Source organism: Chrysochloris asiatica, unplaced genomic scaffold (genome assembly GCF_000296735.1).
Source record: "Chrysochloris asiatica unplaced genomic scaffold, ChrAsi1.0 scaffold00054, whole genome shotgun sequence".
NCBI lineage: Eukaryota > Metazoa > Chordata > Mammalia > Afrosoricida > Chrysochloridae > Chrysochloris > Chrysochloris asiatica.
In genome coordinates this window covers 15,862,507-15,889,309 of record NW_006408572.1, presented here as the reverse complement: position 1 = coordinate 15,889,309, position 26,803 = coordinate 15,862,507, and the positions used below count along the sequence as shown (strand labels likewise).

Here is a 26,803-nt window from a genome sequence, read left to right as displayed (position 1 = left end):
GGTCCATGGAGGGGGTCTCCTTCCTCTAAGACTATGAATTTAAAAGCTTATGGGGGGGGGGCCAGCAGTAAGAAAATTGGTCAAATGAGTCATTATCATAAAAACTAGTCCACTTGATTATTTATTTCCTGTTTTCATGGAGACGTAAGACAGAAAAGTATTAACCCTGTACAGGGTCGCTATGGGTCAGAACCGACTCGACGGCACTTAACAACAACAACAACAACAAGGAAAGCAGTCGTGTAGTTAGGAAGACCAAGAGCACAGCACCAGGTTTCAGTCTTAGGAAGGCATGAGGGAACAGGGAGGCACTGAGGGGTGGGCACGGTCCAGGAGGGGAGCAGCTCCAGCTGATGAGGCCCCGGCTGGCTTACCAGGTGTCCCAACTGACCAGAAAAACTGGACATTTTCATTTCAACTCCACTGATTAAACGGTGGCAACGAATTAAATACACATCTTTTAAACAACATGCAAGACGGCATTGCATGGACCAAACAAACCACTGCTACCTCAGGGAACCTCAGTCTCTCTACAGCCTCACAACGTAGAGAGGAAAAGTGAATGCTACCCTTCCTTTCAAGGAGTATGAATCTATTCATTAAGCCTCATTTTTTTCTTTTCTGTCTCATGAGCTGCAAGGCTCTGTAATGAAAAATAAAAGAACGTGTTCTTTGTCCTTAACACAAAAAGTAATGAGATAAAAGTCTCTTTGCCACTTAAAAACTACAGCTGTGGGAAAAGTCCTTTAAAAGGTTTTGGGGTATCAGGATAGCTGAATGCTCCACAGATGAACACAGATGAACCCTGATTGTCAGTTAAAAGGTTTTGGGGTATCAGGATAGCTGAATGCTCCACAGATGAACACAGATGAACCCTGATTGCCAGTTAAGAATTCCAAGAAAAATTAGAAAATAAACATTCCATTCAATGGTGCTTCAAAATCCAGGCTAAGTTGACAGGTAAGGATTAGTAAGACTTTTCAGATCATTCTTTCTTATAAATATTGAATTCATACCACCCACGTTTAACTATGGAATCCTGGTGTGGGGCTGTAGAATAAGCAAGGACTGCTAACCAAAAGGTTGGTGGTTCAAATCCACCAGCTACTCTGTGAAAACTCTTTAGAGGGTTGCTATGAATTGGATCTAACTCAACGGCACTTCACAACAATGTTTAATTATTATAAATCAAAAATGAAAGCACTTTTGTTTATTCTTTTTGCAAATAAAAGTATGAAACTGGCATGGGTGTTCCTTAGCTCCCACACAATGCACAAGCCTTCAGAGTAGACCCGGAGACCGAGTTCCAGCCACTATCTGATCTGCTTGCCTCCTGGAGGTAAACAGCCAGCCACTAGTGTAAATGGGAAGAAAAGACAGTGACCATACACACTAAGGTGACTTCTAAGGGTTTGTAGATCGGCTAAACAACAAAAACTCCCAACTTGATGGATTCATATTCAACGCAGAACAAAATAAACAATAAAAGATATCCTCCCAAGTTCGTTCTTTCTTCTCTTCCATTAGTCTCACCTTTTCCCTCATATTTTAGTCAATATCCTGGTGCTTTAACAACTTATGCCTTTTATATAGGCAATCCATTTTCATATTATAAAAATAGCGATGACAAGATTCCAAGAAATAGCCTCTTTCTGGAAAATGAGTAAGAAAATATCAAGGGAAACATGGAAGAATATGCATACAGTTAGCAGTTTGTTGGCAAGAGTGACATTAATAATGAATTTCAAGACACGGTGGTAGTCTCAGTCATCATTCTACAAACAAATGCAAAGGTCTGACTGCTCTGTAGGAGAAGAAACAGGAATCTGGACTTAGTCCAAGAAGATTTTGAGCTTTGCAATATGAAGAGGCAGAAAGGTTATTCCTTTCCACTCCAGGAATGTCTTCTGAACCATCATTCTCTGGGGCTGATGGAACAGTGGCAATGACGCTCTGACCTGGGTAAGATGAAGACAAGACAGAGGTGTCAAGGAAGGGTAGATGAAAGAACAGGGCCAGAAACAAAAGTATGGGGTCTCAGGCGCCTGGGAAAGGATAAAGAAGACAAATGCAAGATCAGTTTAGGGTATTATGGAGGTGAGAAAACAAGAGAAATGTTTCTTTCATTATACATTCATTGCTTCATCTACCCAGTCTTTTCATTTACTATCACGGAACTCTACTCTTCTGGGATGAATTGTATACCTACCACCCACCATGACTGAAAGATGGGACGGGACTTCAAAACGTTCAAGGAAAAATGGAATGAAAAGATAACAGAATTTTCCCGAAACTTTTTTTTTTAATGTTTTATTGTGAATTATGTGATAGTTTACATGGAAGAACATTAGTTTTACATTCATCCTATTGCTTATCATTTCATTGCCATGGTTATAATCCCCTCCATGCATCAACAACCAACCAAAGGGTATACCCTACAAGTCTGTCCCCCGGTCGTCAGCACACAGCCCCTCTCCCTCTCTGGGTCTAGAGTCCCTAGCCACTCCATCTCTCCACATCATCGTCTCTGCCTCCATCTCTGGCATCACTGCTTCTCTGGGTAGGGTCCCGCTCTCCGCTCTTCTCCCTTGATGGTCCCAGTGACTTCTCCTAGACTGCAAAGTCTATCACGCCCCTCCTTTTGCTACAAAACGTCTACCTTTACATTTCCAATCTTCACAGTCAGTCCTGATAACAATTATTCACTATTTTATCACAAGACACCTATCCCCATCTCCTTTCATCCAATCCAGACAGATTGGATACTACTCAGTGGAGATTCTACCTTCCTCTGCGCTCTCTGGATCTAGGCTCCCTCTTGAAAGCTTGTAAGCCAGTCACTTCTTGCCTTGGTCCCACAAACTTTTAAAGGCCCCTCATATGCTGAAATTCTCATTCTAACTCCACTAACTCACCTGTGGATGTGATATAATGCAATGTAATGGTCTTGCATCTAAAGCAATGCAATGCAATCACATTCCATAATGAGAAATAATCTATACATTGAGAACAAACCAGCGTAGAGTGGATTTTAAACCTAATCATTTCTGAGTTATAAAAAGAGCAAAATGGACGTTGAGATACATACAACCTGAGAATCACCTATAAACAAGGAATCACAGAACGCCTGGAACTACATACAAGACAGGAAGCAGCACAATCTTGACTAGGACTTTTAGTTTCCAGAACTGTGGGGAAATCGCGTGCTGGTTCTTAAAGCCACCCATTTGTGCTGTTTCTTCCAGAGCAGTATGTGGAAAGCCTTTTGGAGATCCTGCTCCCATTCTGGCCCTAACGTGGTCCAAAGGGAGCTATTTTTTGACTGGCTCAGAAGAGGTCCTGGATACAGGTCCTATCAGAACACAAACTTCATTTCCTCAGTCAATTAGAAGTTCAAACAAGTGAGAAGATAAAGAAAAAAGAAGAGAGCCCATGGTGAGAAGATATAAGCCTAAGGGACTTCTTGAAACCATGAAGAAAACAGAGCCAAGAAAAGATGCTTGTAGAGGACAGAAGTAGTGGTGCGGTGGCAGAATGACTTGATGGCAAACGAGCCTTGTCTGCCACAGCTCCAGAATCCCCCCAGTTACTTCTCTCCTTGTTCCACGAGCTGCCCAATAGTTTCCAAACACTCCCTTGCTTTGCTGACGAAAGTTCACAGGCTTCTAAGGAAAGTCGGGGTTGGGGGTTCATAGGCAACAGTTCAACAGAAATGTAAGGTGCCCTGAACATAAAACAAGTTGACCTTGAGATGCATGCCCAGTAAATGATGAAAAACCAATTCTGGGAAGCAATTGTTTTATTGTTTTTGTAGGTCATTGAGTCAGTTCTGATTCATAGGGAACCTGTATAGGGCTTCCAAGAGCAATTGGTGGTTTTGAACTGCCAACCTAGTGGCTAAATGTCCAGTGCTTATCCTGCAGTGCCATACCAGAGCTGGGAAGTAATATTGTTGTTGTTAAGTGCTGTTATGTCTGTTCTAACTCATAGCCACCTTGTAAAGGGTTTCCAAGGAGCAGTTGGTGGGTTTGAACCACTGGCCTGGTGGTTGGTAGTCCAGTGCTTACCTTACAGTACATACCAAGAATCCTGAGAAGTAATGCCATTGTTGTTGTTGCTCAATGCCATTGAGTCGGTTCTGACTCATAGTGACCCTGTATAGCTTTCTGAGGAACGGCTGATGAGTTTGAACTGCTGACCTTAAAGTTCAACCTGACCTTGTGGTAGAGTGCTTATCTTATCTTACAGCGTCACTCCAGGACTCCACTGGGAAGTACAGGGCTTCGTATTTAGTGACCACTGAGGTGGTTAATTTTATGTGTCAGTTACACTAGGCTATGGTTCCCAGTGGTTTGGCCAAACACTAGCCTCATCGAGATGATGTGTAATTAATAAAATCATATTCCACAACATTTCAAAATGTAATATTATGCCAATCAATATGCTGAAAGAGTTTCCTTGGGGTATGTACATACTCTAGAGAACAAAAATGTATATTTGCTGAACTCCCTCCTCTGTATTCTTTCTGCCTGACCTCCAGCTCTTGGGATGCAAGTCTGTAATGGTATCCAGAATGCTGTCTGACTTACAGATTTAGGACTTGCAAGCCTGGTGAGAAGGAGCTCTGGGGGCGTAATGGTTACGAACCAGGCTGCTAACCTCAAGATCAGCAGTTCAAGACTACCAGCCATTCCGCGGGAGAAAGATGAGGCGTTCTGCTCCCATAAAGATTTACAGCCTCAGAAACCCTGTGTAGGGTCGCTATGGGTCGGAACCAACTCCACAGCACGTAACCACCACCAAGCACAACTGAACGAAGCACTGCCCCATCCTGAACTATCCTCACAATTGTTACTCCTCAGCCCATTGCTGCTGCTACTGTGCCAATCCATCTCAATGAGGATCTTCCTCTTTTTCACTGACCCTCCACATTACCAAACATCATGTCCTTCTCCAGGGGCTGGTCCACCCTGATAACAAAGCCAGCCTGGCTTTTAAGGAATATTCTGGCTGTGTTTCTTCCAACCCAGATTCATTTGTTCTTCTGGAAGTACATGGAACTTTCAATATTCTTCTCCAACACCATAAATCAAATGCATCAAGTCTTCTATGGTCTTCTTTAGTCATTGCCCCAACATTCACATGCATATGAGACTTGGGTCAGATGCACCTTAGTCCTCAAACTGGCATCTTTGCTCTTGAACACTTTAAAGAGGTCTTGTGCAGATCTGCCTAATGCAATATGCCATTTGATTTCGTTACTGCTGTTTCCATGAGTGTTGACTGTAGATTTACGCAAAATGAAGTCTGACTATTTCAATCATTTGTCTATTTATCACGATGTTATTTATTAGTACAGTTGTGAGGATTTTGTTTTCTTTACATTGATGTGCAATCTACATTATATTAAATAATGCAGGAAGCATCAAAAAAGGTAGAATAAATGTATAGTCACTGTACTAAACAGAAATGGCCAACATGTAACCATTTTAGGAAGAAGCAAGTTATCAAAACTTACAGTAATGAAGGAAGAAGTCTAAGATGCACTAAAAGAATCTGTGAAAATCAAGGCTCCAGGAATTAACGGAAGACCAGTTGAGATGTTTCAACAAATTTCTGTAATGCTGGGAACACTCACTCATCTATACCAAGAAATATTGACGACAGTTACCCAGCAAACTGCCAGTGACTGAATTGTGCTTTCCCAAAATATGGGGGAACACAGGTTGGCAGGATCCTGACTCTCAGTGGTGTGGCAATTGTGGAAAGAGGCAATGTGGCACTTAGGTGATGTTCTCCCATAGTATGATCTGATGTGATAAACAGGTATGTGAGGACTAAGGATGAGTTATATAACACCCTTAGCCCCCTCAAATCCCTGAAATGATGTAAGGGGTTTCTCTGGGGTATGGCCTGCAACACCTTTCATTTAGAAAAGATAAAAGAAGATAGAAGGCAGATAGGTCTCTTGTGATACAATAGTGAATAATTGTTATCAGGATTGCTTGTGAGGGTTGGAAATGTAAAGGTAAATGTTTTGTAGCAAGGAGGGGAGTGATTAACCTTGCAACCTTAGGAGCAGAGGTCCCTGGGACCATCAAGGGAGAAGAGCAGAGAGTAGGGCCCTACCCAGAGAAGCAGTGATGCCAGAGATGGAGGCAGAGACGATGACGTGGAGATGGAGTGGCTGTGGACTTTAGACACAGAGAGGGAGAGGGGCTGTGTGCTGACGGCCGGGGGGTCAGACTTGCAGGGCATACCCTTTGGTTGATTGATGATGCATGGAGGGGATTGTAACCATGGCAATGAAACAATATACGATAGGATGAATGTAAAGCTAATGTTCTCCCATGTAAACTAACACATAATTCACAATAAAACATTAAAAAAAAAAAAAAAAAAAAAAGGAGATAGAAGTTAGCAAAGGTCAGAGGGAACTATTACCACCAAGAAAGAAGAGGCAAAAATCGAGTGCATCCGATGGACCTGGGTCCTGCGCTGTGAAGCTCCTAGATCCAGGGGAAGATTTACGCCCAAACATGAAAAGCTCCAAGGAATATCAGACCTACAGATGCTGAAAAGAGACAAGGTCCTTTCCAAAGAACCCACAGAGAGAAAAAACATTCCCCTAGAGCCAGCATGCTGAATTTGAACTTCTAACCACGTAAACTGTGAGAGAATCCAATTTTGTTTGTTAAAACCATCCACTTGTGGTATTTCTATTTAGAGAAGCTCTAGAGAAGTAAGACATCAACTGACTAGAAGCAATCTAAATTTGTGCCCATTCCAAAGAAAGATAATCAATCTAACAGGAAGCAAAAATTATAAATGACATTGTGAACAATGGGAATTGTGGAACACTTAATTTTGGTCCTGTGCATATACACCAAGAGTCAGTCATTCAAAACGAACAAGGGGACACCGCATAGTTTAAAATTAAAAAAAAAAAATGTGTGTGTCAGGGTTGTATCCTTTCACCATATTTATACAATCTGTATGCTGAGCAAATAATCCAAGACACTGGATTATATGAAGAAGAAGGTGGTATGAGGACTGGAGGGAGACTCATTAAGAAGCTGAAATATGCAGATGACACAAGCTTGCTTGCTTAAAGCAAAGAAGTGCTGATGAAGATTAGAAACTACAGCCTTCAGTACAAATTACACATCAACATAAAGAAAACTATCATCCTCACAATTGGACAAATAAAATCATGATACACTGAGAAAAGACTGAAATCGTTAAGAATTGCATTTTATTTGGATTTACAATCAATACCCACAGAAACAGCAGTCAAAATCTCAAACAACATGTTGCACTGTCGCAAATCTGCTGCAAAAGACCGCTATAAAGTTTCTAAAGCAAAGATGTCAGTTTGAGGACTAAGGTGCACCTAAACCCAAACCATGACACTTTCAGTGGCCTCGTATGCATGTGAAAGTTGAACAATGAATACGGAAGAAACAAGAAAGAGTGACGCTTTTGAATTATGGCGTTGGCAAAGAATATTAAATATTATCATGATATACTTTCATGGAAGAAGTATAGTCAGAATGCTTCTTCGAAGGGACAATGGCACGATTTTATTTTGCATACTTTGGCCATATTATCAAGAACCCGTCCCTAGAGAAGGACACCATGTTTGGTAAAATAGAATCAGCAAAAATAAAGGAAGAACCTCAAACAGTTAGGGCTGACACAGAGGCTGCAATTATGGCCTCAAACGTCACGTTGACAGTGAGAACGGGCAGGACTGGGAAACATTTTGCTCTGTTGTACATAGGGTCCTTTTAAATGGAAACCAGCTCAGTAACACCTAACAACAACACACCTCTATTACCTTGAGGAAAAGGTGAACGAATCTCCAGAGGGGAAATTCTTCCCTCATTGTGTTGTTAGCTGTTATCAAGTCAACCCCACCTCGTGGTGACTCCATGAGTAATGGGAGCAGACCAGTGACCCACAGGGTGTCCACTGGTTGATTTTCAGAAGCTGACTGCCAGGTCTTTCTTGTGAGTTTGGAAGCCTCCACCGACAGACAGGTGGTAGCTGAGTCTAAGATGCCCTGACCGGAATTGAACCTGGGTCTTCCACAAGGAAAGTGAGAATTCTACCTTTGCCCCACCACTGCCCTCTTCCCGCATTATGAACATCCCATATCATCTGCCCTACCTCCCAGAGCTCATCTCCTACTCTCCCTTTTGTTCCCCATCCTCCAGTCAAGTTTACCATCTTCCTATAACCTGAATATACCAAGTTTATTCCACTTCAAGGTCTGCTCTTTCCTCTGCCTGGTAGTTTACTTATGGCAGATCTTTGCAAAGCTGCATCCTTCTCATCATCTAAGTCTCAGATCAAGTGTCATCCTCTCAGAAACTCCTTGTATATATCCCTACCTAATGCAGTTTCCCCTTACTCCATCACTAACTTGCTGAACACATTTCTTTGTATGATCTTCTAGCTTTCTACAATTGTCTTATTTGTTCCCTTTTCTAGTGTCTATCCCCCAAACTAGCCTGCAAGGTCTAGGAGAGCAGGGACTGGGTATCTGTAGCTCACAACTATCATCTCAACAGCCCAGCATGGAGTAGATGCTCAAGAAACCCCTGTTGACCAAGTGGTAGATCAGTATAGAGAGAGAGGGGACAATAACACTTTTCAGGTATGCTCACCATGGAAGGGTCAACCATTTCAGATCAAAAGGCAGCATTTACTTAAGGACAAAGTTTAGAAGGGTTGGGAAGAAGGGTGCGATATAAATTAGAATCAAAGGGTGGAAGTGAGATTGTTGTTACTGTTGTTAAGTGCCAAGTTGGTTTTGACTCATAGCAATCCTGTATGGGTTTCTGAGGAGTCGCTGGTGAGCCTGAACTACCAACCTTGCAGTTCAAACTGACTTTGCAGTCAGCGCATTAACCCACAGCGCCGCATGTGGAATAACTGATGTTACAAGGAGGGAATTGCAATCATTGAAGTGAAGCGAAGTGTAAGATTTGTTGAATCTTAAAACTATAAACCTCTCTCAATTAACAATAAAGATTTATGTAAAAGGGAAAAACCTGTTGAATGAAAATAAACACAGGTCCACACACAATATGATTACCATTCAGTCAGAGCGGCGCAGATGGAAGGCAAGAAAACTCTACTGTACCTTGTTCGTGATGAATCCATGTCCAACACCAACTTTGCTAAATGTTTCCTCTGTTTTTGAATATTTGGGATTTCCACCTGTAATCACAGGAGGTAAGAGTGAAAGATACCATCTAAATGAGGACCAAGATTAATTCTTAAAACAACAGTCAGCCACCGAACACCTAGATGTCTACCAATGCTTCTTTTCAAATGAAACTCTTGATTCCTTTTTCTTAGGTAACCTCTGCTCTCTCTTGGCTGGCTTTGCCAGGCCCTCTATTAAGCCAGTCCAGTTCTGAGGCAGCAGACAAGGACCAAAGGAGGGAGAAAATGGAGTGGGGATGTGGTAGAGTCTGATCCTCTAGCTATTTCCAAAAGGGAGTACAATTAGGATTCATTTTTATGTCATTAAAGTAAAATTTGTTCAACACAGATACTGAATAAACATTGCTGTGGATTTCTTCGCCGACTGGAAGTTCCTTCAAATTGGTTGTATGGGGATGCTTTATTTATATCTTTGTTTCTAAAAATGGCTTCAGTGAACATTCCAGGGCAGGATTTTGGGTTTAGGCCAGCACAAATAGTGTGGGCTATGAGAATTAAAAAGAAAAAAACTGACCATGTATTGAGCTAAATCATATAAGTTGGGCCTTTTATATAAGGAAACAATGGAATGAAAATCCAACATTCTCAACAGTGCTTCCGAGTACGGATGAGTAATATAATGTGTGTGATAATGTCCATGAGGAAGGAAGGGAAGGAAGAGTAACAGTTGTTGGCCATCCAGGCAAAGTTGGAGAAGTCCTTGGGCACTTATACAAACGCCCAAAGTGAGCCTCAGCAGTCAAGTCAGACTTGCTCTTTAGGATTGCTCACACGTTGGGTGAAATCACCTTTATGAAGAGCAGACAGTCTCTCATGAATTTTCTAGGTTGAGAATAACCTATAACATGGATTCTGAAAAGCTGAGTGTAGGTCTACGTCAAAGCATCGTATCAAGGATTTCCCTGTTGAATGACAGTTGAGTACATGTTGTTTAATGATGGAAGGTATTTCGAATACCAAAAGGGTTACCCATGGTGGAGAGATTTCAGCACAGCCCCCACACTAACACTAGGAAGAAGGACCTGGTGTAACTCTGAAAAAAAATGGCCAGTGAAAACCTTACAAGTAGCAGTGGGACATTGTGTTATATCGTATTGGAAGGTGATGGCCTCAGGTTGGAAGGCACTTCAAATATAACAGGGAAAGAGCTGCCTCCTCAAAGGAGAGTTGACTGTACAATGGACTGGATGGAGAGCAAAGTTTTCAGAACTTTCATATCCTGATGCGGCATGACACAAATTGAGGAGAAACAGATGGAAACATCCATCAGTAATTGGAATGGGAATGCACGAAGTATGAATCTTGGAAATCTGGAAGTAACCAAATGGAACAGAATTTTGAAAATAGACAGTCTAAGTATTGCTGTTCTTGTTGTGTGCCGTCGAGTTGGTTCTGAATCATAGCAGCTCTGCAGAGGGTTTCTGAGAGCAGTTGGTGGCATTATTGAGCGGAAATGGACTGGTATTGGTCATTTTGAATCAATCATATGGCTTACCATACCATACAGGAATGAAAAATTGAAAAGGAATGGCATCACAATCATCCTCAAAAAGAACATTTCAAGATCTATCCTGAAGTACACGCTGTCAGTGATATGATAATATCCATATTCCTACAAGGTAGACCAGTTAATACGACTATTATTCAAATATACATACCACCACGAACGCCAAAGAAGAAGAAACTCAATATTCTGACATCTAAAATTGATCAAACATGCCATCAAGATGCAGTGATAATTTCTGATAATTGGAATACAAAAGATGGAAGACAAAAAAGAAGGATGAGAAGTTGGAAAGTATCGTTTTAGTGACAGATAAAACCCTGGAGACAACATGACAGAATTTTGCAAAACCAATAAACAACTCATTGGAAATCTCTTTTGTAGACAACATAAACAACAACTCTATGTGTGGGCCACACCAGAAGAAATATATAAGAATAAAATCCAAGTCTGGGTCAAATAGAACCCTGGTGGTATAGTGGGTTACACGTTGAAGTGCTAACCGCAAGGTCAGCAGCTAGACTCCACCAGACGCTTCCTGAGAGAAAGCTAAGGCTATCTGCTCCCAGAAAGATTTACAATTTCAGGAACCCTATACAGAGTTTGCCGTGACTCAGAACTGACTCAAAGGCACACAACCATCATCACCATGGGCAAAATACTGAACAATGCAGAAAGCATCAAAAGAAGATGGAAAAAACACACAGTCACTGCACCAAAAAGAATTGGTCAAAACCAAAAACCATTTTTGGAGATAGCATATTGTCAAGAACCAATAATACTGAAGGAAGAAGTCTAAGCTACACTGAAGGCAATGGCAAAAAAAAAACACACCCAAAAGACTAAGGATCCAGGAACTGACAGAATACCAAATGAGACATTTCAGTAAATGAATGAAGCACTGGTAGTGCTCAACTGTGCCAAGAAATCTGATGACAGCTTCTAGACCAATCGACTGGAAGAGATCCATATCTGTGACCATTCCAAAGAAAGATGATCCAAAAGAACATGGAAATTATCAAGTAATATCATTAATATCACACATAAGTAAAATTTTAAGGAAGGTAATTCAAAAATTGTTGTAGCAGCCCATCAACAAGAAACTGCCAGAAATTTAAGCTAGGTTCAGAAGACAACGTGAAATTCTTGAAGCCAGATAGGTCATAGCTGAAAGAAGAGAATGCTTGAAAGACTTTTACTTGAGGTTGATGTACTATACAAAAGCATTCGACTGTGTGGATCATAACGATTTACATATCACAGTTCGAAGAATGGGAATTCCAAGACACTTCATTGTGCTTATGTGGAACCTGTACAAAGAACAGGAGGCAAACAGCTAAACACAACACAGGAATAATCCATGGTTTAAAATCAGGAGACATATACGTCAAGGTTGTATCCTTTCACCAGATTATTCAATCTGTATGCTGAGCAAATAATCTGAGAAACTGGATTATGTGAAGAAAAATGCTTTATCAGAATTGTTGTTGTAAAGTGCCATCCATTGGGTTCTGCCTCATTGCAACCTTGTATAGGGTTTCTAAGGAGCAGCTAGTGGGTTTGAACTGCCGACCTGCTGATCCTATAGTGCCGTACCAGAAGTCTGCATCAAGACTGTTGGAAGACTCTAATCACCTGCTTGTTCAAAGTGAAGAGGACCTGTAGCACTTAATGATGAAGATCAAAGACGGTAGTTTTCGATATGGACTACACATCAATATAAAGAAACAAAAATCTTCATTACTGGGTCAATAAGTAACATCATGACAGACAGAGAAAGTAAAGTTACCAAGGATTTCATTTAACTTGTACCCACAATCAAACACAATGGAAGCAGGAGTCTAGAAGTCAATTGGTGTATTGCATTGGGCAAATCTGCTACAGAAGGCCTACTGGAAGTGTTCAAAGGCAAAGATGTCACGTTGGGGACTAAGGTGTGTCTAGTCCAAACTATGGTAATTTCAATTACTTCATATGCATGACAAACTAGACTATGAACATGGAAGATTGAAGGAAAAAATGATGCACTTAAATTATGGTGCTGGCAACAATATGAAATATGCAATAGACTGCCAGTAAAAGAACAAATTTGTGTAGGAAACAGTACAACCACAATGCTTCTAACAAGGGAGAATGGTGCGACTTTATCTTACATACTTTGAACATGTTATTAGGAGGAACCAGTCCTTAGAGAAGGACACCATGCTTGGGAAAGTAGAGGGTCAGCTATAAAGGGGAAGACCCTCAACAAGACGGAATGACACAGTGGGTGCAACAAGGGGCACAAACGTAACACCTGTGAGCATGGTGCAGGACGGGACAGGTGTTGCACAAACAGGGTCACTGTGAGTCAGAACCAACTTGATAACACCTAACAGCAATGATAACCTTCATGAATCCTTTTTACAAATCACCATGAAACTGTTATTTCACTCGTGACGATTCATTTGTATCAGAACAGAACTTGCTCCACAGGATTTCAATAATTCAGAAGCATATGGCCAGGCGTTTCTTCCAAGGTTCCTCCGGGTGAGCCTGATCATTCAATCTCTTGGTTAGCAATTGAGCACATTAACCATTTATTTGTGCCACAAAGGGAACTGAATGTCTTTAGACACTTATAAATATTTATCCATACCTCTGTCACACAAATAGCCTCAGGGGAGGTGGAATTGCAGGGTAAAGTGTAGACAAGAAACCAGAGATGGTCTAGGGGCAGTGCTCTCTGATGCGGTAGCCTCTAGGAGTCTTGGTGTCGTGCTGGAGATCTAAGCAGTGGACTCACCAGCCGCTCCTCAGAAACCGCATACAGGGTCAGTATGAGTGAGAAACGACTGGACAGAACTTAACAGCACCCACACAACAGGATTAGCAGGGGACTGTGAGCCACAAGGTCAGTGGTTCAAACTCACCGACTGCTCCACAGAAACCCTAGACGGGGTCACTATGAGTCGACTTGACGGCATTTAACAACAACAACACAGCCACAGACGGCTATGTAATTTTAATTCCAAATGGATGAAAATGAAATAAAATTTAATTAAAATTTTGTCAAAATGTAGTTCTCCAGTTGCATCAAGAACAGTTCAATTGCTCAGTCTATACACGTGTTTAGTAGCTTCCCAACTGTGCACACAGGACGTTCCATGGTCACACAAGTTCTGCTGGGAAGTGCACATGTCATTGTGCGTGGTCAATAAAAGGTCATTCGAAGGGAGATTCAGGGTTCAGGGCCACACCACCCCCCCACCACCATTTCCTTTCTCACTTCAGAAATTTTCACTTGGTTGAGCCTAAACAAAATTGTCACATAGACATTCACATTGACTTTTATTTTAAAAACAAACAAAAAAACTAGTTATATTTTATATCCTTGAAAATCCAAAATGAACGGACCTTTATAAACATAAGCCGTACAAGGCAATGCAGAGTCTCTTGAACACACATCTCCTGTCTCCTTGTCAGGAGACTTCTCCGAAGATTGGATACGGGTGGGGAAGGGGGCGGCTGGCCTGGTGACCCTCACCCACTGTGATGTCGCCAGAGAAGAAGAGTGGGAAAGGAAGAAGGGGTCGGTAAGCAACTGGGAATCTTCAATCATCTTATGTGACTTCCAAAATGTGGGACTTAACCACTGGAGTCAGGGGAGTGATTTTAGGTGGTATAATAACATCAAATCAATCTGCCTAATCAACTCACTGTCGTCAGTACCTCAGAGTACGTGAAGAGCACAGCCTCTTCAAACAAAACAAAACAACAAAAAAGAACACCTCTTCAACTCCTCCTCCTCTTCTCTTTCATTAAAGAGAGGCAAGCTTCAGAATCACAGCCTTCCACAGGAAGCAGGAGTCAAAATCCAATAGCGCTGGCTTGGCTGTCATCTCCTTTACCTTCATGCTCACCTGATACAGCAAAGGTGGTGGAAGTAGCTGCTCAATTTCAGGTGATGATTTACAATTCCTTTTCAATTGAATTCCTTTGGAAACGGTGACTACATCAGTATTAATCATTATTCTAAGCGTGTCAGGGAGTAGGTGAGGGCTGGAAACTGTAATAATGCTGCAAGTTGAGTAACCATCTCTGTGGTTCACTGATTCCTAGTGTTATTCCTGCTCATACCTCAGCCAGCAGAAACAGGGGCTCAATCACATCTCTCTCCACTTGCAACTCGAAATGTATCAGCTCTTGAGCCAGCTTGTCCTCTGTCTCTCCACAGAGTTTCAGCATCTTCCTGTAATACAAAGAAGAGAACAGCAAACTGAATATCCTAAAATTTCAGTCTGTTTCATACCTTTACCAACCCCTGGCTCGGTAAACTTTCATGACTCAGCGTTAATACGTTGCTTCATTTCCACAGCATTCCACTGATCAATGTATTCCATCTGTTTTCATCTCTGAGATTATTGATTTTTCATGTGATGCTGAATACCTTCTGTACTGTCTGGAGTACGATGGCACACTTGGCAAAATATAAGAGAAACGTGGGGAGATGACATAGACTCATATATATCAAATCTACAGGCTTCAAAGGAGCCCGGGGCTTCTATCTCTCCAGACAGCACTGAAGATACAAACAAAAACAGATTCACTAACAAACCAACATCGCAAACACATTCCAAAAACTTAGTGGCAGTAGGTTATAATAGAAAGGAGGAGCTCTGGTAGCGTAGTGGTTACGAATCGGGCTGCGAGCCGCAAGGTCAGCAGTTCGAAACTACCAGCTGTTCCGCGGGAGAAAGATAAGGAGGTCTGCTCCCGTAAAAGATTTACAGCCTCGGAAACCCTGTACAGGGCCGCTGTGAGTCGGAACCGACTCCATGGCACATAACAACAACAACATAATAGAAAGAAAACCCTTTTATTTAAGCCATCAAAATTTATTCTTATTTTAATTCTGTGTGGGTTAAATAAAAGAAAAAAAAATCCAAAAATAATGAGTTAACAGAAATTCTGAATAAGTTGAAAGTTAAGCCACATTTCAGATGAAAGAACAGGTACCCTCCCTTTAAATGGTGGTGGTTGTTAAATGCCGTCAACTTATTTCTGTATTGGATTTTGGAGGACTGGCTGATGAGCTTGAACCACCAACCTTGCAGTTCAAGCCGACTTTGCAGCCGAGCGCCTTAACTCACAGAACCACACCAGCAGTTATTACTTTTCACAATCCAATACCATGTTAAACCAAACTCACATAGAAAGTTTTCCAAACCAATAAAATGTTAAAGTGAGATTAGAAGTCTCTGTCACTTTTTTTTTCATCTCTCTCAAGACACTGAGCCATCTTTGATGTGAATGAGTTTCATGTTCTTGAATTAGTCTTTTCCAGAATCACTAATTATTATTATTCTGAAGTTACTATGTATCCTCCCTGATATTTTTGCAACATCACTACATATGTACATGTTAACATGTAATATACAATACTGCTCTGTTGCCTAGCTAAATAAGTTTATTTACATCAGTAGTTTACCAAGTATATCCTTCTACTACCTGTTCTCTTAACTCATCATTATGTTTGGGGCTTATCCATCTTGATACACACAAAATTATTTCATTTTCCTGTATAAAATTCCATTTTATAAATATACCATTATTTATTAAGATCACCAATAATCCACGGAGTCCTGGGTTGATGCTGTAGGTACAGCACTGGACTGCGAACCACAAGGTCAGCTGTTCAAACCCACCAGTGGGTCCTTCGGAACCCTATACAGGGTTGCTATGTGTCGGCCCAAATCAATAGGCCTTAACAACAACAATAACAGAATTCACAGTACTGTTGTTTGTCGTTGTAATGAAAACATGAGGAAGCTTGAAAAATGTCATGGAAAAAGGAAGTAAAAGATAATGTAGGTATTGAATGATAATGCACGGAGGGGACTGTAATCATTGTAATGAAACAAAATATGACAGGATGAGTGTGAAACCAATGTTCTCTCATGTAAACTATCACTCAATTCACAATTAAAACTTCAAAAAGAAAAGGATGTAGGACATCCAGCAAGATGGTAGATTGGACAAATACATTACACAAACCCTCTACAACAAAGAAACAAGAGGTCAAGAAATAGATATGGATGTTAGGCTAGAAGAGCGGATTAAATGCTGACTAGGCGAGGAGGGGACCAAAAACAGCAAAAGAGGAGACAGACAGGCCAGCTGTTGCAAGCAGCATTTGATCAAGATAGCAGCCTGTCCACAAACACCCACACACCAAGGGCCGGCGATGAGAAAGGTGCAATTCTCCCTTGCTCTTCACATCCTTCTGGTGATCAGAAGTGTGGCCAGCCCCTATCCTCACCCACCCAGCAGCCAATAACCCTACTCTCCCTGAGGTTGGCGCCACACACTTGATGATCAGGGCCTGGGTGCATGCACCTGCATATGGAGGTACACAGAGTCAGACATGCAGAACTCCCAGTGCTGGATTCCTGGTCTCCCTGGGCAAACAGAAACTCCTTCCATAAGCAGTAGCCCTGTCCCCAACTGTTCTCTGGGCCCCAAAGAACTCCTTCTGGCCACAAGGAGCCTGACCACAGACACCTGACGAGCCCCCATGAACTACTTCCAGATCAGATGTCGTGGTAGTTAGGTTCTGTGTCAACTTAATTGAGCCAGGATTCCTAGTTGTTTGGCAGTTGATAGTTAACTCTATGATGATTGGCTATGAGCAAGCATAGTTAACTCGATGACAATTGGCTATGAGCAGCCAATCAATTGATAGGATATTTCCATAGGGGTGTGGCCTGCTCCCAATGTAATGGACATGCAGGAGAGATTCACTCCTTTTCCCGCAGGGTCTGGCTCTAGAATCTGGGTCATACTCCACTTCCGGTTCTTGAAATCTGAGCCAGTGGCCTGATCTATTATGTGTTTGCCTCCTGGGCCTGCTGACCGAGTGCGCCTGGAAAACTGGAAGCCCACCATCGGGTTGGCATGTCTATTCCTGTTGCCCCAGCTCAAGTGCTCTGTGCTACCGGTTCTGCTGTGCACCTGCCCAGGCCTTGGTCACCTGTCAGCCTGTTCCTGCGCTGAGGTCCTGCTCAGTGCTCTGACTTGGGGTTCCTGTCTTCCAGGCCCACCAGCTGATCTTGGTTTGCCTGGACTGCACTTTGGACGCGCCTATCTCAACTGTGAACCATTACCTTGATATAAACTTCTCTTCATGAGTATGTTGTTGTTGTTGTTGTCAGGTGCCATCGAGTCGGAACCGACTCATAGCGACTCCATGCACAGCAGAACGAAACAATGTTCGATCCTGGGCCAACCTCACCACCGCTGCCACCCCTGAGTCCATCAATGATGCCACCTGGCCGATCCATCTCGTTGGAGGTCTTCCTCTTTTTCTCTGACCCTCCACCCTACCCAGCATGACATCCTTCTCCAACGATTGTTTCCTCCGGACTACATGTCCAAAGTAGGAGAGACGAAGCTTAGCCATCCTGGCCTCCAAGGAGCACTCTGGCTGCACTTCTTCCAAAACAGATCTATTGGTTCTTTTGGCAGTCCATGGCACCCTCAGTATTCTCCTCCAACACCACAACTCAAAGGCATCAATTCTTCTACGATCCTCTTTATTCACTGTCCAGCTTTCGCATCCATATGAGGCTATTGAAAACACAATGGCCTGGGTCAGGCGCACCCTAGTCCTCAAGCTGACATCTCTGCTCTTCAATACTTTAAAAAGTTCCTGTGCAGCAGATTTGCCCAGTGCAATACGTCGTCTGATCTCTTACATGTTGCCGCTAAGAGTTTTGAGTCAACTCTGTCTCACAGTGACCCTGTATAGGGTTTCCAAGGAGCAGCTGGTGAGTTTACTTATAGTAAATCTAGATCCTTTGGCCCACATTATTGCAGAAACTATGTAAGATTATGCAAACTGGATTACATGTCATCTCTTATTATGATAGTGTTCCATACCAAAAATCCAAAACTGAACCGAACCCGCTGCCGCTGAGTTGATTCTAACTCATAACAACACTGTATAAGGATTTCCGAGGCTGTAAATTTTATGGGCCTTGGTTTCTGAGAAATAACCTCCAGAGAACTGGAGTACTTTGGTCTGGGACATTCAGGCCACACTGGGGGATCTGTGCTGGTGACTAGGGGCTGGCTACACCAATAAAAACTCACCTGAAAGGCTGATACCAACTCACCTTAGGAGGTACAATTGAAGCTAACATGCAGGTTGGCTAGGACAATCGTGAAACACTGAAGCTCAGAGAGCTTCCTTATTGGCAAAGGGAATGTGCCAAACCTTCCATGAAGCAGCTCCACAATGAGAACCCACCCAGACCTCCCCATGCACCTCTCCCTGTTGAATACCTGGATTTATATCTTTTTACTGGCAGTTCAAGCTCACCAGCTGCTCCCTGGAAACCCTATAGAGGGTCGCTATTGGTCGGAATCGACTCAACGGCACTTAACAACAAAAACTGGAACAGACAGAACCTTGGTGGCACAGCACGTTGTATGTTAGGCTGTAACATGTATACATGTTACACACGTTACACATGCACATATGCTGCACACAAGGTCAGCAGAGTTTGAAGCCACCTGCCACTCTGTGGGCGGAAGAGGAGACTGTCTGCTCCTGTAAAAATGTACAGCCTCAGAAACTCTACAGAAAGTCGCTATGAGTCAGAATCAACCGAAATGGCATCAGGCTGGGTTTGGGTACTATTATAAAACTAGTAGTCTCAGGTATACTATCTTCCAGGAGTTCTGTGAGTCATTCTAGTGAAGTAACTCAAAGACAGAGTCTTCTTAAGCTGTAAGGTCTGATGTAGCCACAGTTGGCGATGGCCAAAAGCAGAGAGCACATGTGGGCAGCCCAGGGTCAGAAATGATGGAGAAGTGGAAAATCGAGGATATAATTTATGTTTGCCTCTTGGGAACTGGCTTTATGCTGACTCCCATTCATGCAGCTATGAGGGAGTTTCAAAATGTGTGTGGAAAATTTCATTATCTTGTAATTCTATTTTTCCACTAACTTTTTAAAGCTCCCTTGTATCGTCATGAGAATATTCAAGTAACAAATTTTCTAAATCTTTGCCTGAAAATATTTTTATATTTCCCCATATTTTTAAGTAATTTAGTTCATTATAGAATTCTAGGTTTCTTATTATTTTCACTCCATACTTTGAGAATAAGCCTCTATGATTTCCTGGTATTTATTTTTGTTCACCAATAGTCTTCGATCTAGTTTCTCGTTTGTAACCTGAACCTTCTTTGATGGCTTTTATAATTTTCTCTCTTTAATTAACAATCTGAAGTTTAAATATGTCCAAGGATGGATTCCTTTATATCAATCAGGACTTTCCGTACTTATTAAAGTGAAATTCATGCTTTTCTTCAAATCTAGAAAAAAATTTCAACCAAAACATTCAATGTCTTCTTTTCTCTCTTTTTTTTTTTCTTCAGAAATTCATATTAATTTCTTTCTTATTATATCATTCACCACTCAGGTCTCGTCATTTAATGTCTATAACCTTCTCTCTTGGCCATCATTCTGTTTGTTCTAGGTGGTGATTTCAGACCTGTTTTCAACTCCGCCAATTCACTTTTTGTTTGTCATCTCTAGTTGATCTCGATTAAGTTTATCTCAATGAGTGAAGCTAACTGAAAATTATTGTATCTCAACTGAGTTTTGAAATGACAATAAACATAATTTTTAAAAGTTCTATTTGGAAGTCCTGATGTTGTTATCACACGGATGTGAAATATCTACAATTAACCAACATGTTAAGACTATAGTTTATTGGGGCGTGCCCGCGGCATTGCAGGACAAGCATTGGACTGAGAACCACAAGGTCAGTGGTTCAAGTCCACCAGTCACTCCCCAGGAGACAGATGAGATTTTCTTCATGCGTAATGATTTACAGCCTAGGAAACCCAGTGCCAGGTCACTACGAATCGGAACTAACTTAACAGCACTTAACAACAGTATCAATCTTGTTTCTATGGAGTCTGGTGTGGCTCTAGTGGATAAACACTGGACTCCGAACTAAAGTTGGCAGTTCAAACCTATCAGCCACTCCTTGGAAACCTTATAAAGGGTTACTATGAGTCAAACTGACTCGATGGCTCTTAACAACATTTAGAGCAGGCTGCAGGGAGGGGGAAGGGAACTCTTTGACTAAGGGGTAGTGGCTTCTGTTAAGGGTGGTGGGAAAAGGCAGAAACAGACATGGTGATGATTGAATGACATGTTGCTGTTATTAAGTGTCGCTGAGTCGGTTTGTACGGGATTTCCAAGGAGTGGCTGGTGAGTTTCAACCACCGAGCCAGTGGTTCAAATCGACCCTGCGGTCCAGTGCTTTATCCCAGAGCCATACCAGGATTCTAGACATGATAAAGCATCATTAATGTCACTGGATTGTGCACGTGAAGGATGTTGAAATGGCAAATGTCTTGTTACTTATTTACCACAACTTTTTAGAAAGAGCTATCTTTGTTTTTTTCTTCAGTTCTGCCTACTCTTTTTTCATCTTGCTTGATTCGTTTGCCAAGGATTTTTTTGGTCTTTAATTTTAATTTCATTTTAAGTATATTATTTTATACTTTCATTTACAGCGGTTTATTATTTTTCGTTCCTAGGGTATGAATTCTCCTATTGATCCTATCCTCTAACTCCCTCGGATGATTCTATTTTTAGTGTTTCTTTGTGAGCTCAACACCACCAGGGGCTGCTCTGAAACAGAGGACTCCTTCCTGCTTCTGCTGGAGCCTGAGGGATTTCAATTGGCCTTCAACAGTTTGATGTTAATTTTTCCACTGGGGAGTTGCCTCCGTGAACAGACAATCTACCTCTGGAGTGGGTGTTTTCATTTCTCACGGGGAACCTTTCCTTTTTCTCCATCCAAGGGCCCACACTGACTGTAGGTAATGTCAGAACTTCCCTGGGGAATGCTAGTCCCCTTTATACAGGTGGGGGTGTGCCTGAATTTGGCACAAGCCCACGTGCAGTGTCACCTTACCCGAGAAGTGTGTCATCTCCCAGGACAGCTGATCCTTCCATCAAGCACTGAGCCAGTGTCGTCAGCGGCATTTTTTTCTGAAAAAGGAAAACAAGCATTAAATGAAAACTCTTTCCAGCAGTAACCTGCATTCTCTAAAGTAGTGAAAATGCAAATATTTACTGCTGACTGGCTAAGACACACAAACGGACTAACATAAAAATAACATAACATTTTTAGGTTTTCAGAACCTGAAAATTTACAGTAGACAATGATGGGTTAGATTCAGCCATGCTGAAATTCAAAGAAGGAGAAGTGTACGTTACATTAAATTTGCTACTTTGAAAATAAGCATCAAGTTTACATGCTGCATTTCAAAATAAAGTGGAATAGGAAGAATTGAAAGAGGGAACATTCCAAAACTGAGTTAATATAAAGATTTGAGCAATGCTCCACAAACTCCAAAACTTCATCTGTCCTGAGGATGGTGTTGTGGTGTTTTTGTTGGCCCTGTCCTCAGGTGAGATCTGAGCATGACAGAACCAAGCACTTCCTGGTTTAGTTTCATCTTTACCATAGCTGGTCTGCTTGAGCCCAAAGTTGGCCTCTTTGCTGTGCTTGAATCCACTGGGCAACCTAATAGTGCTCCCCCTCTGGCATGGTACCAAACAATGTCCTATTGTGATCCATAGTGTTTTGTGTGTTGTTAAAAAAAAAAAAAACATTTTTATTGTGAATTGAGTAAAGGTTTACAAACAAGATGATCAGTTTTACATTCAGCAAATCATATACTTTGTTTCATTACAATGATTGTAATCCCTTCCAGGCAACAACAGTTATCCTGCTTCCTCCCTGTGGTTACCCATGTACAGATATCTTCTTTCAGACTCATATGTTTGTGGAATATATAAATATATATCCCAATCTTCCTCCCACAAACATTCAGGATATGTCTCTGTCTGTGTATCTACACACAAAACACTGTTGTTCAAAGTTGTGTATATATCACTATATACCTCTATGCCTTGTATACCTCCTCCCTGTCTTCACCTGTCTTCATTATTCTTCTGTCAACCTCACCCTTCTGATATATGGTTCTCCCTATCATCCGAATGGAGTCCTGGTGTGGCGCTGAGGGTTAATGCGCCAGACTGCAAAGCCGTTTGAACTGCAAGTCGGCGGCTCAAGCTTACCAGCTGCTCCTCGGAAAACCTATACAGGGTCGCTATGGGTTGGAATCCACTTGACTTGACAGCACTTAACATAACATAACATCACCCGAATTAACATGAGTCTACCCTCCAGCCAGTGATTTATTCATCCTTCCCTCTCACCCCTGATAACCATCAAGGAATGTTCCTTTTACCATGAAAACCTGTCCTTGCGTTTTTACAACAGTGATCTCATACAGTATCTGTCCTTTTGTGGATGGTTAATTTCACTCAGCATAATGTCCTCCAGGTTCATCCATGTTGTGAGGTGCTTTGCAGATTCATCCGTATTTCTCAACATGGCATAGTGTTCCATTGTGTGCCAAAGTTTGTTTTAACCATTCCTCCACTGATGGGCATTTAGGCTGCCTCTATGTTTTTACTATTGTGAACAGTCCTGCGATGAGCATTGGTGAGCATATATCTACTTGTATCCTAGCTCTTATTTCTTGTGGATACATACCAAGCAGAGGGATTGCTGGATCACACCGTTTTTTTATTTCCAACTTTCTGAAGAAAGGCCATACCATTTTCTACAGTGGCTGAAATATTCTACCGTTCTACTGGCAATGTAAAAGAGCTCTGGTAGCATAGTGGTTACAAATCAGGCTGCGAACCTTAAGGTCAGCAGTTCGAAACTACCACTGTTCCGCAGGAGAAAGATGAGGCTTTCTGCTCCCATAAAGATTTACAGCCTCGGAAACCCTGTACAGGGTCGCTATGACGGCACATAACAACAGCAACAATGGCTAATGAATGTGAACATTTCTTCATATATCTGTTGGCTGTCTAAATGTCTTCTTTGGTCCTGAGTGTCTCTTCATGTCCTGTGACCATTTTTTAATTGGGTTGTTCATCTTTTTCTTGTAGAGGTGTTGTAGTTTCTATAAATTTTAGAGACCACTTCCTTGTCTGACATGTTGTTGCAAAAAAAAAAAAAAAAAAAAAAATTTCCCAGTCTGTTGACTCCCTTTTTTCTCTTTTGGTTAAATCTTTTGATGCACATAGTGTCTAATTTTTAGGAGGTCCCAGTCACTTATTTTGTCTTCTGTTGTTTGTGTGTTTTTAGTAATGTTTGATAGTGTATTTTTCATGTATCAGAGCCCCTAAGTTTGTCCCTAATTTTTCATTGATGATAATTACAGTTCTAGGTTTTACATTTAGGTTTTTAACCAGGTTTTTTGTGTACGGTGTGAGATATGGGTCTAGTTTCATTCTTCTGCAAACTGATTTCCAGTTTTGCCAGCAGTATTTGTTGAAGAGACTATTGCTTACCCATTTAATGTGTTTAGGTCCTTTGTCAAAGATCAGCTGACTGTATGTGAATGGATTTACTTCTGGGTTATCAATTCTGTTACATTAAGTCTATGTATCTTTCATTGTACCAGTACCAGAATGTTCAAAACAGCCTGGTACTGGTACAATGAAAGATACATTTTGAGATCAGGAATTGAAAAGCTTCCAACTTTGCTCTTCTTAAGCAGTGCTTTGCTTATCTGAGGTCTCTTTCTCTTCCATATAAAGTTAGTGATCATTTTTTCCATCTCTTTAAAGAATGCTGAAATCTGAATTGGGATTGCATTATAGCTACTGATTGCTTTGAGCAGTGTTGACAATTTCACATTATTAAAATCCTCCTATCAACAAGCATGGTATATTTTCTCATTTTTGTAAGTCTCTTTTAGTTTCTTGTAGTAGCGTTTTGTACTTTTCTTTGTATTGTTGTTAAGAGGCCTCAAGTTGATATCGACCCTTTATAGGTCCTTTGTTTCTCTGATTAGATTCATTCCTAAGTACTTCATCTCTGGGTGGCTATTGTAAATCATAGGAGTGCTGGTGAGGCACTGGTCTAAAAGGTCAGTTTGAACTGTAAGTTCGGCAGTTCAAACTCAGAAGCCACTCCTCAGAAACCTTATCCCGGGTCACTAAGAGTCAGAACCAGAACTGAACCAACAGCACTTAGTAACAACAGAAGCAACTGTAAATGGTATTCATTTATTAATGTTTGAATCTTTATTATTTCTTTTCTTCTGCTGGCTCTAAGCACACTTTGCTAAACTTTTTCTAATTGTTGGAGATGTTGTGTTAATGTTCATTCTTCTTTTGGGATGCATGAATTTATTGCTATAAGTTGTCCTCTAAGCACCACTTTTGCTATATCCCAGAGATTTTGGTATGTTGTATTTTCATTCTCATTTGACTCATGAAATTGTTTTAATTTTGTTTTTTATTTGTTCTATACCTTTTCAGCCCACTACTTATTTCAGACACTGAAACTTGCTCCCCAGCATAGAGATGCTAAAGCAAATGGGAGAAATGAGGAGGTCCAAGAGCCGAACAGAAAATTTCAAAGATCAGCTTGAGAAGACATAGTAAAATATTACAATGAAATGTGCAAAGATCGGGAGTCAGAAAACCAAAAGGGAAGAACACACTCAGCATTTCTCAAGCTGGGGGATCTGAAGAAAAAAATTCAAGTCTTGAGTTTCATTATTGAAGGATTTCTTGGGCAAATTATTGAATGACACAGAAAACATCAGAAGAAGATGGAAGGAATACACAGAGTCACTGTACCAAAAGGAAATGGTTGATGTTTAATCATTTCAAGAGGTAGCATATGATCAAGAGCCAATGATAGAGCAGCCGCAGGGTTGGAAAGATGGTGGAGGAAGAGCCAAGAAAAAAGATTCTGTTGGTTCCAGAAAACCTCCTGAAAAAGAGGAAGGCTTATCAGGCTCTCAAAGCCACCCAGGCAAAGCAGACACTTCTGGAAAAGAAGCAGAAGAAAGGAAAAGGTATTAGGTTTAAGTGACTGGAATCGTTCCTACTAGATTCCCAGTGACAGCAATGTGACAGGATGCGTGCATCAGATGACTAGAAGCGAAATGTCATGACTTGGAAGTACCAGATGAACATTCTCTGGCTTTGCAGTATGAATCCAAAGTATTAATGGGTTGAGTTTTCTGGTGCAGAAGACCATTGCAAGACTTCATCTAAAGATTTTTAGTGGTGTCTTTGTCAAAGTGACCCTCCAAACCATAAAAATGTTGCGTATAGTGGAACCTTATGTGACATGGGGATTTCCAAATCTGAAGTCTGTCCAGGAACTCATCCTGAAAGGTGGACAAGCCAATGTCAAGAATAAGACCATCTGTTTACAGACAACACAGTGATTGAGGAACACCTGGGGACGTTTGGTGCCATTTGCTTGGAAGATCTCAGTCATGAAACTGCCTTCCCGGGGAAGTATTTCCAGGTGGTCTCACAGTTCTTTGGCCCTTTCCATCTCTCTGTGGCCCATCATGCTACCAAGAATAAAGTGGGTTTTCTCAAGGAGATGGCCTCACCTGGCTATCGTGGTGAGTGTATTAATCAACTCATCAGGCAACTGAACTAGACCCAGAATGTCTGAAAGTATAATGCATTGGTGGAGGCATGTGTTTCTTTTCTGAAATGTCATCGAGTGTTTTCAAAGAGATTGCTTTCTGCTGTCTTCTGAAACTGGAGAGGAAAGGACAGCATGTGTGGCACATGGCAGGCACCTCCCATCTCAAAGCTCAATCCCAAGGAAAAATGCCAGTGTTTTCCACTTGGACACTGCCTCCTCTGGAATCAGCAAAGGACTTGTAGTTGCCATTGAAGGAGATCTGCTTTGTCAATCCTGGGATTTAATGTCAGTGAATACCAAAGCATGTGTACAAGACTCTCCAAGACCCATGTAGCAGTGGACAAAGCTCAGGGACAGATTTGACCTGGGATTCCTAAGTTCTTTCAAGTAGTGGAAAGAACTTGAAATATAATTGTTGTTGTTGTTGTCAGGTGCCATCGAGTCGGAACCGACTCATAGCAACCCCATGCACAGCAGAACGAAACAATGTTCGATCCTGGGCCAA

The 26,803-nt window shown here is 41.5% G+C and overlaps 1 protein-coding gene and 1 pseudogene across 1 annotated transcript in view; one reads left to right on the top strand and one right to left on the bottom strand.

The window, feature by feature from the left end:
* The window catches only part of ARHGAP44 (Rho GTPase activating protein 44), a 226,997-nt gene that overhangs the window by 67,513 nt on the left and 132,681 nt on the right, over positions 1 to 26,803 (bottom strand). Inside the window, exons 6-8 of the mRNA XM_006863511.1 lie at positions 21,721 to 21,797; positions 14,861 to 14,972; positions 9,152 to 9,228 (exon numbers count right to left, since the gene is read on the bottom strand). Of these exons, the coding sequence (XP_006863573.1) occupies positions 9,152 to 9,228; positions 14,861 to 14,972; positions 21,721 to 21,797 (266 nt within the window). The remainder of the gene's footprint in view (positions 1 to 9,151; positions 9,229 to 14,860; positions 14,973 to 21,720; positions 21,798 to 26,803) is intronic.
* LOC102824843 lies at positions 25,570 to 26,307 on the top strand (annotated as a pseudogene).